Source organism: Chiroxiphia lanceolata, chromosome 7 (genome assembly GCF_009829145.1).
Source record: "Chiroxiphia lanceolata isolate bChiLan1 chromosome 7, bChiLan1.pri, whole genome shotgun sequence".
In the NCBI taxonomy this organism is placed as follows: domain Eukaryota; kingdom Metazoa; phylum Chordata; class Aves; order Passeriformes; family Pipridae; genus Chiroxiphia; species Chiroxiphia lanceolata.
In genome coordinates this window covers 33,211,305-33,224,964 of record NC_045643.1, presented here as the reverse complement: position 1 = coordinate 33,224,964, position 13,660 = coordinate 33,211,305, and the positions used below count along the sequence as shown (strand labels likewise).

The 13,660-nt window shown below is 40.1% G+C and overlaps 1 protein-coding gene across 2 annotated transcripts in view; it reads left to right on the top strand.

Annotated features, from left to right (window-relative positions):
* ZRANB3 (zinc finger RANBP2-type containing 3) overlaps nt 1–13,660 on the top strand; it is a 44,412-nt gene that overhangs the window by 29,878 nt on the left and 874 nt on the right. The window contains exons 9-21 of one of the 2 annotated variants that reach the window (XM_032693438.1): nt 660–779; nt 1,477–1,596; nt 2,108–2,287; nt 3,829–3,981; nt 4,634–5,087; nt 6,067–6,222; nt 6,732–6,823; nt 7,991–8,092; nt 9,956–10,098; nt 10,791–10,925; nt 11,779–12,160; nt 12,604–12,735; nt 13,058–13,174. In XM_032693438.1, the coding sequence (XP_032549329.1) occupies nt 660–779; nt 1,477–1,596; nt 2,108–2,287; nt 3,829–3,981; nt 4,634–5,087; nt 6,067–6,222; nt 6,732–6,823; nt 7,991–8,092; nt 9,956–10,098; nt 10,791–10,925; nt 11,779–12,160; nt 12,604–12,735; nt 13,058–13,156 (2,268 nt within the window). In that variant the 3' untranslated portion in view covers nt 13,157–13,174. Of the gene's footprint in view, nt 1–659; nt 780–1,476; nt 1,597–2,107; nt 2,288–3,828; nt 3,982–4,633; nt 5,088–6,066; nt 6,223–6,731; nt 6,824–7,990; nt 8,093–9,955; nt 10,099–10,790; nt 10,926–11,778; nt 12,161–12,603; nt 12,736–13,057; nt 13,652–13,660 lie in introns of those variants that run through there. The other variant, XM_032693437.1, reaches the window with a different exon arrangement.

Sequence of the window (13,660 nt, the reverse complement as noted above, 5' to 3'; positions counted from 1 at the left end):
CTGCATGTTTATGGAACAGGCAGAACCCCATTCTAATGGAAAAAGGGAAATCTGAAGGCTGCTACAGTGGGTGTTGCATTAACTGATCACTGATAAGTTTTGTTATTTACTGTCATCATTAATAGTTTTTGTAAAAGATATTGAAAATTGCATTTGACACAATAGAAGTCTATGAATGCTGAAATAGAGCAATGTTTTATGATTATGGTATCATGGAAGTATCAGAATTATTCTTTCAGTTTTGATGTATGGTTTTATGTGGGTGCAGATGCAGAGGTTCTGATTAAACATTACCTTGTCCCTTTGAAATATGTTTGGTTTTTTCCAAATATGGATTAAAACATCAGATAAATGTAATTAAAAAGGGGTTTATCTACATCTTAGTCGGAAGACGTGCCATGTAATTATGTCATGTTTCCAGGATAATTTTTTCCTCTCTGAAGGAATGAGTTGGGTTTCTCAAAGGCACCAAGTGGTGGCATTTTTTTAAATCTGAATCATTTTATACTTAGCAACGTTAGCGTTTGATAAAGTCTTAACGTGGATAACAAAAGGTATGGAAATTTACCTTTTTCTATTACAAGGGATCAAAAGACCTTAAAATAAACTGTCTATTTGAACATAATAATGTTCAAATGAAATACACTCTCTTACTCCAGGCAGGAGCAGTGAAGGATTACATCAAAATGATGCTTGAGAATGACAAGCTGAAGTTCCTTGTCTTTGCCCACCACCTGAGCATGCTGCAGGCCTGCACAGAGGCTGTCATAGAAAACAAGGTAAAGAGTGAACAGCTGTGCTCACAGATTTAACTTCAGATGTACAAATACATGTGAGCTGTGTTTGAACTCAGGAGAACTGCACATGACTACAGGAGTTTAGGATTTTACATGTATACAGATCAGTGCCACTTGGTTAAAAGGGATCATGTGGTTTAAGGTAAACACACTCTGGTATGATACTTTATTATTATTAAATCAATGCTGTAGGCAGTTGTTTTCCAACTTTTTCTACCAAAGTGCCTCTGTCTACTTTTTTGGGTTTTAACAGCACATTGTCATCTCACCTGAGTGTTTCATTGAAAGCAGTAAAACTGTTGGCAGACAACTGTCACATTTCTCTGATCATGGACTCTCAGCTATTGCTAGCAATGGTGGCTAACTTTGCTGTTTTATATTGTTATTATTTTTTAAATGCTTGTAACTTTAATAAAGCATGTCAGGGCAATTCCAGATTCTTCTGTGGAATGTTCCGTGTTAAGATCCCTTGTTTGTTCTGTCTTCTACTTTTGTAACCAGGGAACACTAAGCTTACACTTCTCTAGATGGAGGCTTAATTGTAACTCCAAGGGCAAATGAGTGTAGATGTATCCCAGAAATAGAACAGTAGTTCTCATGTTTTTCTGGGGGGACACAGGGGGACTGGGTCCAAACCAGACCCCGACAGTGTCATTTTGTGTCTGCTCTGATGTTACAGGTTCGCTACATTCGGATAGATGGGAGTGTCCCCTCTGCAGAGAGGATTCACCTTGTCAATCAGTTCCAGAAGGATCCTGAAACCAGGGTTGCTATTTTGAGTATTCAGGCAGCTGGGCAGGTAGGACAAAAAGGAAAATATGGTGAATAATATACTTGAGGGTTATAGGTACTGAAGTCATTGGTGACTGAAGTGATTTAATGAAGGCAATTTATCTTCATGCAATTTGTCTTTTGCAGACTCAGGTATTCATTTCTTTGCACTAATCACATTCACTGTTTTAAGCTTCTTTTGAAATTACTTGGGAAAAGTGATGATAAGCAGCAGCATCTCATTCTTGAATAATCAGGAAAAACTCTATTTCACTAAAAATGCCAGATTAATAAGAAATAAGTGTTACTTCCATATTGAAAAACAACATGCAGTCTTTGAAGTATTTTTTTTATCTTACTTATCCCTATCTGAGGCCCAAGGTAGAAATCAGTATAACAGACCCATCTGCTGTCGAGGTGGCCCCTCTTTCTTCCATGTAAAAATGTCCTGTACAACCTTTAGCTTTCTTTTGCTTCAGATAATCAGTTGTTTGTGCATGGAACCTTCTTTCTAAGATGCATCTACCTATTTTGCTTAGGGTTTAACCTTCACTGCTGCCACTCACGTGGTGTTTGCTGAACTGTATTGGGATCCAGGCCACATAAAACAAGCAGAGGACAGAGCACACAGGATTGGGCAGAGCAGCTCTGTGAACATCCACTTCCTCATTGCCAAGGGAACCATGGACACCCTCATGTGGGCAATGCTGAACCGCAAGGTGGGTGTGGGGTGGAGCCAAGGGATCAGGAACTCCCTGTGGTTCAGGGAGCACTTTGCCAAGGTGAATGGGATGGTTCACATCTACAGGAGATGGTGGTTTTGTCTTCCAGCCTTTTGTTGCTCTGGTTGTTCAGTTTGCAATTTTACGGTGTTCTGCTCACTCATAACAACTGGAATTTGTTATGGTTTTTCTTTTAACTGAATGAGTGTTGTGCCTTAACTAAACTTTCTTTCTGAAAGGCAGAGGCATTTTCAGGTAATTCTTCAGTAGATCTGAGATTACACTGATCTTATCTTCTGTTGCCATTTTCCACTGGTATTACCCAGTTGTTGTTAGGAACCTTAGAACCATAGAATGATTTGGGTTGGAAAGGACCTTAAAGCTCCTCCTGTTCCCCCCCCTGCCATGGGCAGGGACACCTTCCTTTAGACCATGTTGCTCAGAGCTCCATCCAGCCTGGCCTTGGACACTTGCAGGGATGGGGCAGCCACAGCTTCTCTGGGCAAGCTGTGCCAGAGCCTCTCCACCCTCACATGGAAGAATTTCTTCCTAATATCCCATCTAACCCTACCCTCTGTCAGTTTAAAGCTAGGATAGTTCCAGTCTGCTTTTTTTTCCTTACTGGGAAGATCTTGGACAGTTCACAGGACTAAGAAAAATAATTTGACTGTTTTGCTTCTGGGACCTTTTGTGACCTTTGGTACCACTCATTAGTGTCTTGTCTTGGTAACTGAGGTGTGTCAGTGCTCTGTGTTCTGTGAGCTCTTGTGTTCTGACACTGCCCCAAGTGTCACTGTGGAAGGAACTGCCTTTTAAGCACCAGGTCTCAGAATCATTTGGGTCTGTGATTACACAGGGTTTATTCTGATGCAAATGTCAGCTCATGGTTGTGGGTCCTGCCTTTGGCTGCCCCTGTACTGCAGTGGTTCTGTTGGTTTGTTCTCCACTGGTACCCATTTGTTTGCCAGTATATTCCTCTTCTTCGGAAAAATAACCACTGCTTAAAGAATCCAGGTACTGCAAACTGTACTTGACATTCAGTTGGGGTATGAAACTCTGTGTTCTACTTCTTGGAGGTACCTCTGAAAAAATCTGTCAGTCTGGTGCATTATGAGTCTCCTTAAACATGGCACAGATGGGTCTCAGTAACTCAACAGCAATTTACCTTGCAAGTTCTGTCACTGAACTGCTGCTTTCAATTAATTCTGCCTTTGTTTGTCTCCACATGCCAAGCAGAACAATAATAAGACTGTTAAAGATGTACACAACCATATATTTTCTTTGAAGTTAATAAACAGTGACATTTTGTGTACAACATACTACTCATAGTATGCCAAATACAGGACTTGGCATTACTCTTGCACAAATGGATGTCGAAAGAAGAATAGGTTTAATCACTTATTTTTAATTACAGCAGTTTATCCCATTGCAAATGCTGAATTAGGTTTGCAAGGGAAGCAAATTGAGTGGTTATAGGTGAATAAATTTTTCCCAACAAGTGAATTCCTTGGAAACTTTCCGCAGTTGTCTTTCTGCAGGCCAAAGTCACAGGCAGCACCTTGAATGGCAGGAAAGAGAAGATGCAGGCTGAAGAAGGGGATAAGGAGAAATGGGATTTTTTGAGTTTTGCTGAGACTTGGACCCCAAATGAAAGTCTAGAAGATCCCAAAAATGAACTTTTATTTACACATGTAAGACTTGGAAATTACGTTCTTCTGTTTTATTTAATTTTTAAAATTTCTAACTGTTGTTTGCTTGAGCTTTCTTTGCACTTCAGACTTACTAAGGGAGAAACACTGAATAAGTAGGAAAAAGTAATGTAAATTCCATTTAAAAACTTTTGTGAAGTTGGGAAAAGTGCTCTGCTGGGGATAAATGTCAGCTACAGGCTTCTGAGGAGTCCTTGTGTTATGTTTAGGTGACAGACCCAGCAAATAATTTCTGTTTAAATTACGTCTTTATTACCTGTTCTGAATTTAATTGACTTATTTAAAACAGTCTTTAAAAGCCTTTCCTTGTAATGGGCACCTTCCAAAAAGGCACATATGTATATACACAGTATATATAGTATACCAGTTCTGTGTATTTGTTTTCTGGTAATGCTATTTCAGAATTTTCCTGAGAATTATGAAAATACTTTTCACAGAACAAACTGCTCACAGTTTGATCTTAAAAGAAGGGATCTTTTGTTTCTGTCCTCAAAGCAAAAACAGCTATTTGTATTAGAGGGTAATATTAATGGACAAAACTAATAATTTTAACACCACCTGATGCAGTCACAAGTGGGGTTAAGAGGTCTTTTCCAAACCTACATGAATCTGTAATTCTCTATTTCTTTCCTAGTTTGAGAAGGAAAAGCAGCACGACATTCGTTCCTTCTTTTCCCCAAAATCCTCCACGGAGAAGAAACGCAAAAGATTTTCTGGCAGTGAATTGTTACAGAATGATACAGAATCTTCTGAAGTCACAAAAGAAGAGGATGAAAACCTGGATTCCGCACCAGTAAATGCTGGGGATCCAGTTTGCCCTGAAAGCACCTGTGAACATGAAGCCAAAAGAGCCAGAAGCACAAGTGGATCTACCCCAGGCAGCTGCAGGGATAAAAAGAAAACATCTCTGACTGGAGAAAAGCCCTCCTTGTTTGCAGAAAAAAACAGTGAACTCCCTCCTTGTGGCTTAAACACTTCCAGCAAAAGCACAGCTGTAAACCAAGTTTGGCACTGCAGGGTTTGCACTTACACCAACCACGACCTGCTGCCTTACTGTGAGATGTGTGGGTGCCCTCAGAGCAGCAGTGGTGAGTGATGGGGGCACAGAAAAACAGGCATTTCTCATTCCAGATGTGATTCATCTCGGAAAATACAGACCTTTGGAGCATGTGGCTGTTTAGAAGTCCAGGCAAAATATGAAAAATCGTGCCTTTGCATGAACAGATACCTGCCCAGAGATCCTTCCTAATCTTGCCTTTCCCAGGGATCTTTTATATGAGTCCAATTTGAAACAAGTGAAAAATTCACATAAATGTTAACAGGATATAAATTCCATGAGGAAGAGTATAAGCTCAGTTTTCTTTGCAGAAAATGGAGCTCTCCTTTTCCTCAAGGTTTTTGAGTATTCTGAATACAATTAAGAGGCAAACTTTTTCTTTACCTTTCAAAACTAAGCAACGTGGTATCAGTGTTTTATTAACTTTATTACTGTATATTTGTCGTGAGAGACATTATCTGCAAAATATGGCTTTTCATTCTTCAACAGCTCACAGTAGATAACTTGTACTAAATTTTTGTCAAGCTATCTGGAAAATTGATGGAACATTTTTATAAGTCCATGCCCATATTTGTCATTTCAGTTGTAAATGACGGAGTAAGGTTCTTTTTACTTATTTATTTGTTACATTTAAATCTTTGTACTTGTTCAAGTAAGGACAGCTTCTGAATTTCCCAGCTATAAATCAATGCCTGGAAAACTGCTTTGTGTGTTTGTGGTATACAGTGGCTGTATATAATATAGAATTGCTCTTTGGATTATTTATTATATGTATTTTAACATTAAGTTGGGGGTGTGAGATTGAGAAATGAAAAGCTTTGTTCTGTGCATTTACTTCCTTAGTACTAAAGTTATCTCCAGTTTTTGAGTGGTTGCACCACAGTAATATTAGAGAATAAAATACCATTTCTTTGTATTTCAGTGACATGATCCTGTCACCCAGAGGGGTGTTGATGAGGTACCTTTACAGGCAACATAAATCCTCACTTTTCTGGTTTCTTCATCTTTAGTTGAGAGAATCTGTGAAGCTCCCACGAGCCAAACTGAAGAAGATGTGTCAGAGAGCCCCAGGAGAAGTGAGGAGAGAGCAGAGTGCAGTGCTGAGGATGAGAGAGAAGGTTTGGGGGAAACGGAGAATGGAGAAAGTGAAAAAAAGTGTGGAGAAGGTAAAGTGGGGCTCCTGTGAAAGACTGGTTGTGTCCTGCTGTGAAACTGAATTAAATGCCTGTGGCATCAAAGACAGCTTTTAAATAAAACTTACACCTCTGAAACACAGCCAGAAGGAGAGACACTGCCATGGGACTGTCTTGGTGTAGCCTGGGACATTTATTGAATTTTGATGGTGGATGAACCCAGCCTTTCCATACACATCCTGGAGCAACACAGCTCTGGCTGCTTAAGAACTGTGCCAAACTATTAACTCTGAATCTGTGTAGTTTTATTGGAGCTGAGGGCATTTCCTTGTGCTCTGGACAGCACAGGCAGAACAGATGATAGATAATCCAGGAGAAACAGAAAAACAAAATGCACAAATACCTTAATTCCTTGCTGCTTGAGCTGTGCATCTTCTGTTGTTCTGGAATTAGGTACATGTGTAATATTAGTTTTAGTGTCTGAGTAAAATGAATGAAATGAAGAAAAAACTTTTTAATGTCAACATTTTTTCTCTTTACAGGGGATGAAGATAAATCAGACACATTCCAAATATATGATGGCCTTATGTTTTGTGCAAGTAGGAATACTGATAGAATCCACCTGTATACAAAGGTAAACCTGCAATATGCATGTTTATTGTCATTTTAAAATTACAGAGTGAAATGCTGTCCACTGAAATGTGTCTGTATACTTTCATTTGTTACATTTGATGTAAAAAGATCGATATTTTTGCATTAGCTGAAATGTACAAAAATGAGGTAGTTTATCATTCCAGTTCTTTTTCTGAATGGAATTAAGTAATTATTACTATTAATTAAGTAATAATTCCCTAGATACATAACTTCTAACACTTGTCTTACACAACTGGGCTAATACATTAGATCGTTGTTAGAAATGCCACTGATAGTTGTTTAAGTTTCCTGTTTTATTATTAGCATCTTATCACAAAATAATTTTAATAGAATACCATTAAAGATTAAAATAAAAATTGCAGTGAACCCTGACAGACCAAGTAAATAAAATACTGTCACCACATTTTCAGAAAGCTGAGCATTGGTGCTGTAAGTCAGTAACTCCCTGAATAAAGCACATTCTCATTAATCTGCAGTGGTGAGGGGAACACAGAAACCAGCAGTCAGGAATTTTCCAGGTCATTATTCAAGGGAGAGTCAGGACTTTCCAATTCCTTCTATTTTGTGATAGTAAAGTTCACTGGGAAGATTTCTTCAAATTACAGAGTGAGTCAGTGTGTTCAGGTGCAACTGCAAAGCAGCCCAGATAACTGAGGGCAAGGCTCTGAGAAAACACATTTTTATTAGGCTGATGCAACTTATTGCTTTAAAAATTAAGTGGAGAACTTTTTCAGACCTTAAAAAGAAAAAAAGTTAAATATAATAAACAATGCCTGAAAATCCCGATTTTAAATTGTAATGAAGTGACATTTTCAGTCTACAATCATTCATTTCCCTTAAAAATTCAGTCAAGAGGATTGTAATTTCAGTTTCTTAGTGTAAGGCAATTCGTGTGTCTGAACTGTTTGCAAAGAAAAAAGTGAGATATATTAAAATATAAATTTTTCAGCCCTTTTTCTTTTAGGTATGTTGGCATGCATCATATTTCTTACATTTGTGCTGTTATCATTCCTCTGTGCCTTATTGTTTGTTTTGACCTTGAGGCACTAAATTTAGTAGGAAGGGAGGATAATTCACTTGAAACAGATTATTTTTCTCCTAGATTGTGCTACATTGCATCTGTAAACAAAACTGTTTGCTTGTCTAGGATGGGGAGCCCCTGAATCATAACTTCATTCCATTGGACATTCAGCTGGATAACTGGGAAGATTTACCAGAGACTTTCCAGCATAAAAAAAATCGTGCACTGGTAAGAACAAGTTCCATTGGCACAGCAATATCATATTTAATACAGAGGAATTTGACTGACTTCTTAAAAAATAAATGCAGAACACTTCCAGGCACAGTTTCATCCCAGTAAGCAGATCTTAGGGATGCTGATGTGAATATTAATTATGCAGTCTGGTACTCTGGCAAATTATCCTGCCTCCTGTTCACATGTCATAGAGGGAATCAACCAGGGAATCTAATTTCTCCTTTACAGCATTAGTAACTAACATTCAAAAGTCAACAAAACAGCTTTATAAAGGTTCTGAATGGAGTACACTAGGAACAAGAATGTTCTAGATTGTCCCAGGGATGCAGTTCTGAGCAGGCTCCACTCTCACCCTTCCTTTGGTCTATAACAATTCCCAAAGCAGTGTCAGGCCCAGCTCCACTGACACATTCAGTTAAATCCATTGATAATGGGGTTTGAGGAGAACAGTAACACTGCAAACCCCAGTACTCAAGGAAGGAAATCCAGATTGAAACTGGATGTGAAATATTATCTGCTTCACTTAGTTTCCTGTTTGGAAAATCAGATTCTGTTGTGTAGGAACAAACAGATTCTTTTTGTGGGTTCTCCAACAAGGTTGGAACTTAAATTTGTCAAAGGGACATGTGGCTGATTAAACCAGCTGTTCTGTGAGGCAGCAAATGAGTGGGATACACAAATGTTGCCAAGGGATTTCAAAGCCATTTGTTAGACTGAAAACATGGGGTAAGAATTCCAGGGGCAGTGGGTGGCACTTATGGATCTTCCTGTCCATCAGCCTTCTGCTCTAGATTAGAAGATCCATATGAGTAAATGTTCCTAAAAAGAATCAAGGAAATACTTTCTTGTTTCTGTTTCCATGGTGTCCTGCTGTTCCATTGACTTCTTTTTTGCTGCTCCAGCTCTGAGGAACTGAGAGTTTTCTGTGCACTTTTACATTTGCCATGGAAAAATACTCCAAGGAGAAAAAGAAAATCATTGTCATCTTGAAATATAGAAGTTTGTTCCTGGATGTAGCTGGAGTCACAACTAAGTCCATACTGCCCAATGTATTTATTCTTCCCATGGCTGTGTTCACAAACAGCCTGACCCTGACTGTGGTAGGCAGTTGCACCTCAGTGGGGAACAGAGTGGAAAAATGGAAAGGGAAAAAACCTACCAAACCACTTGTTCACTTGTCATATTGTTACTCCCATTTATTTTCTGTTGTAGAAATGAGAACGGGATTAATTCATTTTTCCTCTACATACACTCTAAAGCAAACAGCCATGTTAGAAATTCTAAATTCCTATGTAGGGCAGTTTTCCCCTCAGTCCCTCACTGTTCTGTGATTATGGTTATTGAGGAAATCCATTAATCAATCATTCCAGTCCTGCCAATTTACAGCTTCCAAGGTTTGGGGGCTTTTTGTGGTTTCCCAACCTGTAAGAAAACTATTTGATTTGGTACCATAAATGAAGTTCCTCTGAGCCCCTTTATTTTATTATACTTTCAAATTCTAAATGCAGAACAAGGAAAGGGGACCAATATCATGCTCCGGTCTCTATTTCCATTCTGAAATACTTTGTTAAGCAGTTCATCAGTTTTTCCTCAGGATCCTGTGGTCGTGTCAATTTGAGATTTCTGTGAAAGATGAAGGGCAGGTTAAATTGCTCAAACTGCTCAAACTGTTGCCCTTTGACTGTTTCAGCAGGTGAGGGAGGGGGTTGCAGTTTGTATGAAGAATGACTTGCAGGGACCTTCTCTGACTATGCCAGCTGTTTTCAGCCAGTGTTGAACACATTAATCCCAGCACTCTTCAGTGAATTATTTCTGTGTAATGCCTGTCATGCTGCTGACAATCATGTTCTCTGCCAGATCCTGAGGTTTGTGAAAGAATGGACTCAGCTGACAGCAATGAAGCAGAAGATTGTCAGAAAAAGTGGTCAGATATTTTACAGTCCTATTCATGCTGCAGAGGAGTTGTCTAAAAAGCAGTCTGTTGGCAGCAGCACAAAAAGGTATGTGGGGTTTAGTTTTAATTCCACTTACTAATTGCTGCAGGAAGTTCATTAAATTCTCCAAGTGTTTCTTAACCTCTTGATTGTCTCCTTCCATAAAATGTAGGAAAAATCTGTGAAGGGTGTTAGAAAACCTACCAGGACCTACAGCAGCCTTCTGAGGTGTGTGTAGGGCCTGGCACATGTGTAGTACAGAGATGGACTCAGGAGGAGTTGTCTGCATAGTGGTTTCTGGAATAATGATCAGAGTGAAGTGATTTAAAAGGTTTTACTTAAGAGCAGTTGTGTTTTGTGTGGTTTCATTTGGAAATGAAGGAGTGAGTTCAAACATAGCTAACAGAGCAAAGAGTCCTCCAGAGCTTGTAAAGATTCTGGGATTATTCAGAGTGTCACTGAGACTTCACCTCACTGGAACAAAGTGCCTGTCATTTTTAAATGACAATATCAAATTGCTGTCATTTTTAATTGTTACACACAAAACAAGTTAGCTGTTTCCTGGTTAGAATTCGGATTTAGGAAAAGATATTTAATTCTGAAGTATGGTGAAGTACATTCTCCCAAACTTTATTAATTTTTCCTCCAGAAAATGAGGAATGTTTCAAGAGAATATGCTGTACCAATCTTGCAGCAGCCAAGAGTGAATACTGTTTGAGGGAGATGGCTCCCTTTGTGACAGTGTTTGTCATTCCCAGGTATGTGACCAGGGAGGATGTGGCAGCAGCCTCGCTCTCCAAAGCCGCCAGCACCGGGGGCAGCGTCCGCCTCATCTCCAGGGAAAGTGGGGTTTGTCCCAAGAAAGAAAATGCTCCTGTTGAACAATCCACAAAGTAGGTTTATTAATGCAATAAGGTGATTAAGCTCTTTTTCCACAGGTTTTTCTTTTTAAGGTAGTAAAATTATTTGCTGAGTGTCTGCCTTGCTGAAGTGCAGTAGTTACATGAGAAACTTGCTGTAGTGCTAATAAGCTGTGCTTTGTTTTTATAACAATTTGGATAATATCTGATGTCTGCAGACACAGTTGCTAATTAACTGAGGCTGATTAAAACAGAACAATGATTCAGTTAAAGAAAAAAAAAAGTTAGCTCAGCCTCCTTGTGAGGTCAACAGCAAATTGGGCACACCAAATTTTCTTCTACTTGGCCTCAAAATTTAGAAAAAGAGAAACTAATATAAAAATTCTAGACAGAAATTACCCTTTTAAAAAATTTTATTTAACGAGCAGTGTGTATCCTGCCTTGTTTGGAGCAGGAAATCAATAGGCAGCCATGGATATTGAAAAGAGAAACCAGGATGTTTCCTTTGACTTTTTTACTTCTGTTAAAGAGGGGGCTGAAACATTTTACCTTTATATGTGTATATGCCTGATAAAACCCACCTTTTCTTTATGAATACAGCATAATACCAGCTAATAATTCAGTGTACATGTGTAAATGTAGTGAGATATGCAGAAGAAAAAATCTGTCTGGTTATATTGTCAAATTTTGTCTAAGTGGAGATGTAAACCAAGTGGAGGGTTTGCAGTGTGCAGGTGTCAGTCTGAGCAAGGTATTATTTCAGCTAAAATTGCTATTTCAGGGCACAGAAGATATGTAATGGAGAGACATAGTGCATAAAACCCCACTGAACTGTGGGGCTGAATCCCTCCTTTAGCAACAGCTGGGCTTTGTTCTCTGCCAACAGGTTGCTTTCAGACACTGGAGGAGGGCCCTCAGCCCTTCATTCCGAGCAGGGTGAAGGCTCCCCCCTGCCCAAAGGGTATTTGCAGGCCCTGGACAGCCAGGGGACCCCACTGTGCCTGAGCTGTCAGCAGCCCACGGCACAGCTCCCGCCCGGCAGCCACGCCTGGGACACGCGGTTCTGCTCCCACGCCTGCCAGGAGGATTTCTCCATCCGCTCCAGCCAGAGCTACCTCAGGACCAAAGTGTTTGAAGTAGAACACGGGGTTTGCCAGTTCTGTCACCAAAACGCGCAGGAGCTTTATCTCAGCGTCAGAGACGCCCCCAGGAGTCGGCGCAAGGAACTGCTGGAGAGCTCCTGGATGTCCCACCTCCCACTGGGGCAGGTAATTGTGTGCACTTACAGCTGATCTGGCTACAGACAGTTCAGAGAAACCCAAAGACGTTCTTACAGATTTAAGATAGAGAGTTAACCCAACATCAACAACAGAACAAGAAAAAACAAGTCCTTAAAAACAATCAAACCAAATGCCTTTGACTTCTTGATTCTTCTATCCCACTGTCTTTTAGCAGATTTTTCATCTCTAAAAGGTACAGGCATCAAAGCTCTGACTCTGTAGGGGTGAATGTAAATACTAGGGCTGATTGTACAGTTCAGGCTGGGTGAAAACATGCCAACTGCTTACACTTCTTGGCTTGTCCGGAGAAGTAGCTAAAAAAATGCTAAGGCTGGCTTTGTTTATCCTGATGAGAACTATAAATAGCTACTCCCCTGGAGCTCAGGAGAAGTGTCTCACGCATCCCATGCCCTGTCCTGTGTTTGCTGCAGCTGAACGAGATGATCCGCAGCCCCACGGAGGGGCAGTTCTGGCAGGTGGATCACATCCAGCCCGTGTACAGTGGAGGAGGACAGTGCTCCCTGGACAACCTGCAGACTCTGTGCACAGCCTGCCACAGGGAGGTCAGTGTCCTGGGGCCAGGAATCCTGGCCCTCTCCCCTGGAACAGCAGCAGGAGCCTGAAGTCAGGCTCCTCCTCAGCCCTGCAGAACCCCCGTGCCCTCACAGCCTCTCCCTCCCACATGGCACAGGTGGAAATGCAGCATTAAACTATTATGACAGTTTTCTCGGGATTTGGGAAAATGCCACTGTAATAAACATCTGCATTTTATTATGCTGTGTACTGCAAAATTAGACTGGAGTTCAACTGTGGGCTAATGCTGTCCCTGAGCAGAGTTGCTAAGTCTCAACACTCACTGAACAGACCTGTCTCTCTGTTTTGCAGAGAACTGCCAAGCAGGCCAAGGAAAGAAGCCAACTGAAGAGAAGGTCTTTGGCTACAAAGTACGGCTGTGACATCACCAAATTTTTTGTGAAAATGTAAAATGCAAAATCCCTTCAGGTATAATGTAACACTAAATCCAATACAGTTATATAGTTTTCCTCATGCACTGATTTAACAGGAATCTCTGTCGCCCATCAATGCTGCTGGTAGAGAGGAGAAAATATGGAATTAAAACCAAGGAATCGTAACACTGATGGTCAGAGGGCATCCAAGGTACTTGATTATGGTCATGTTTTTATGACCCTGTGGTTTAAAGCTAAATTTCTGCATGTAACCTTACTGCACTGAGCCTGACTTACAGGACTTTGGCATTTAGAACTGATGGCAGTTGAATTCTGTTTTTACTTAAACCAGCTTGTATTAAAATTTTATTTATGCTAAGGAACACCAGATATTACCAACTATGTCATCAAAGGTAGTTTCTGGGAAATGCTACAGTCACATTTTCCTTAACAAGATTTCTGGTTATTTTGGACTGCTTACCTGGCTTTCTTTACAGTTACTTTAAATAAATACAGTTCTTTTTTGTGGTGATTTTTTTTC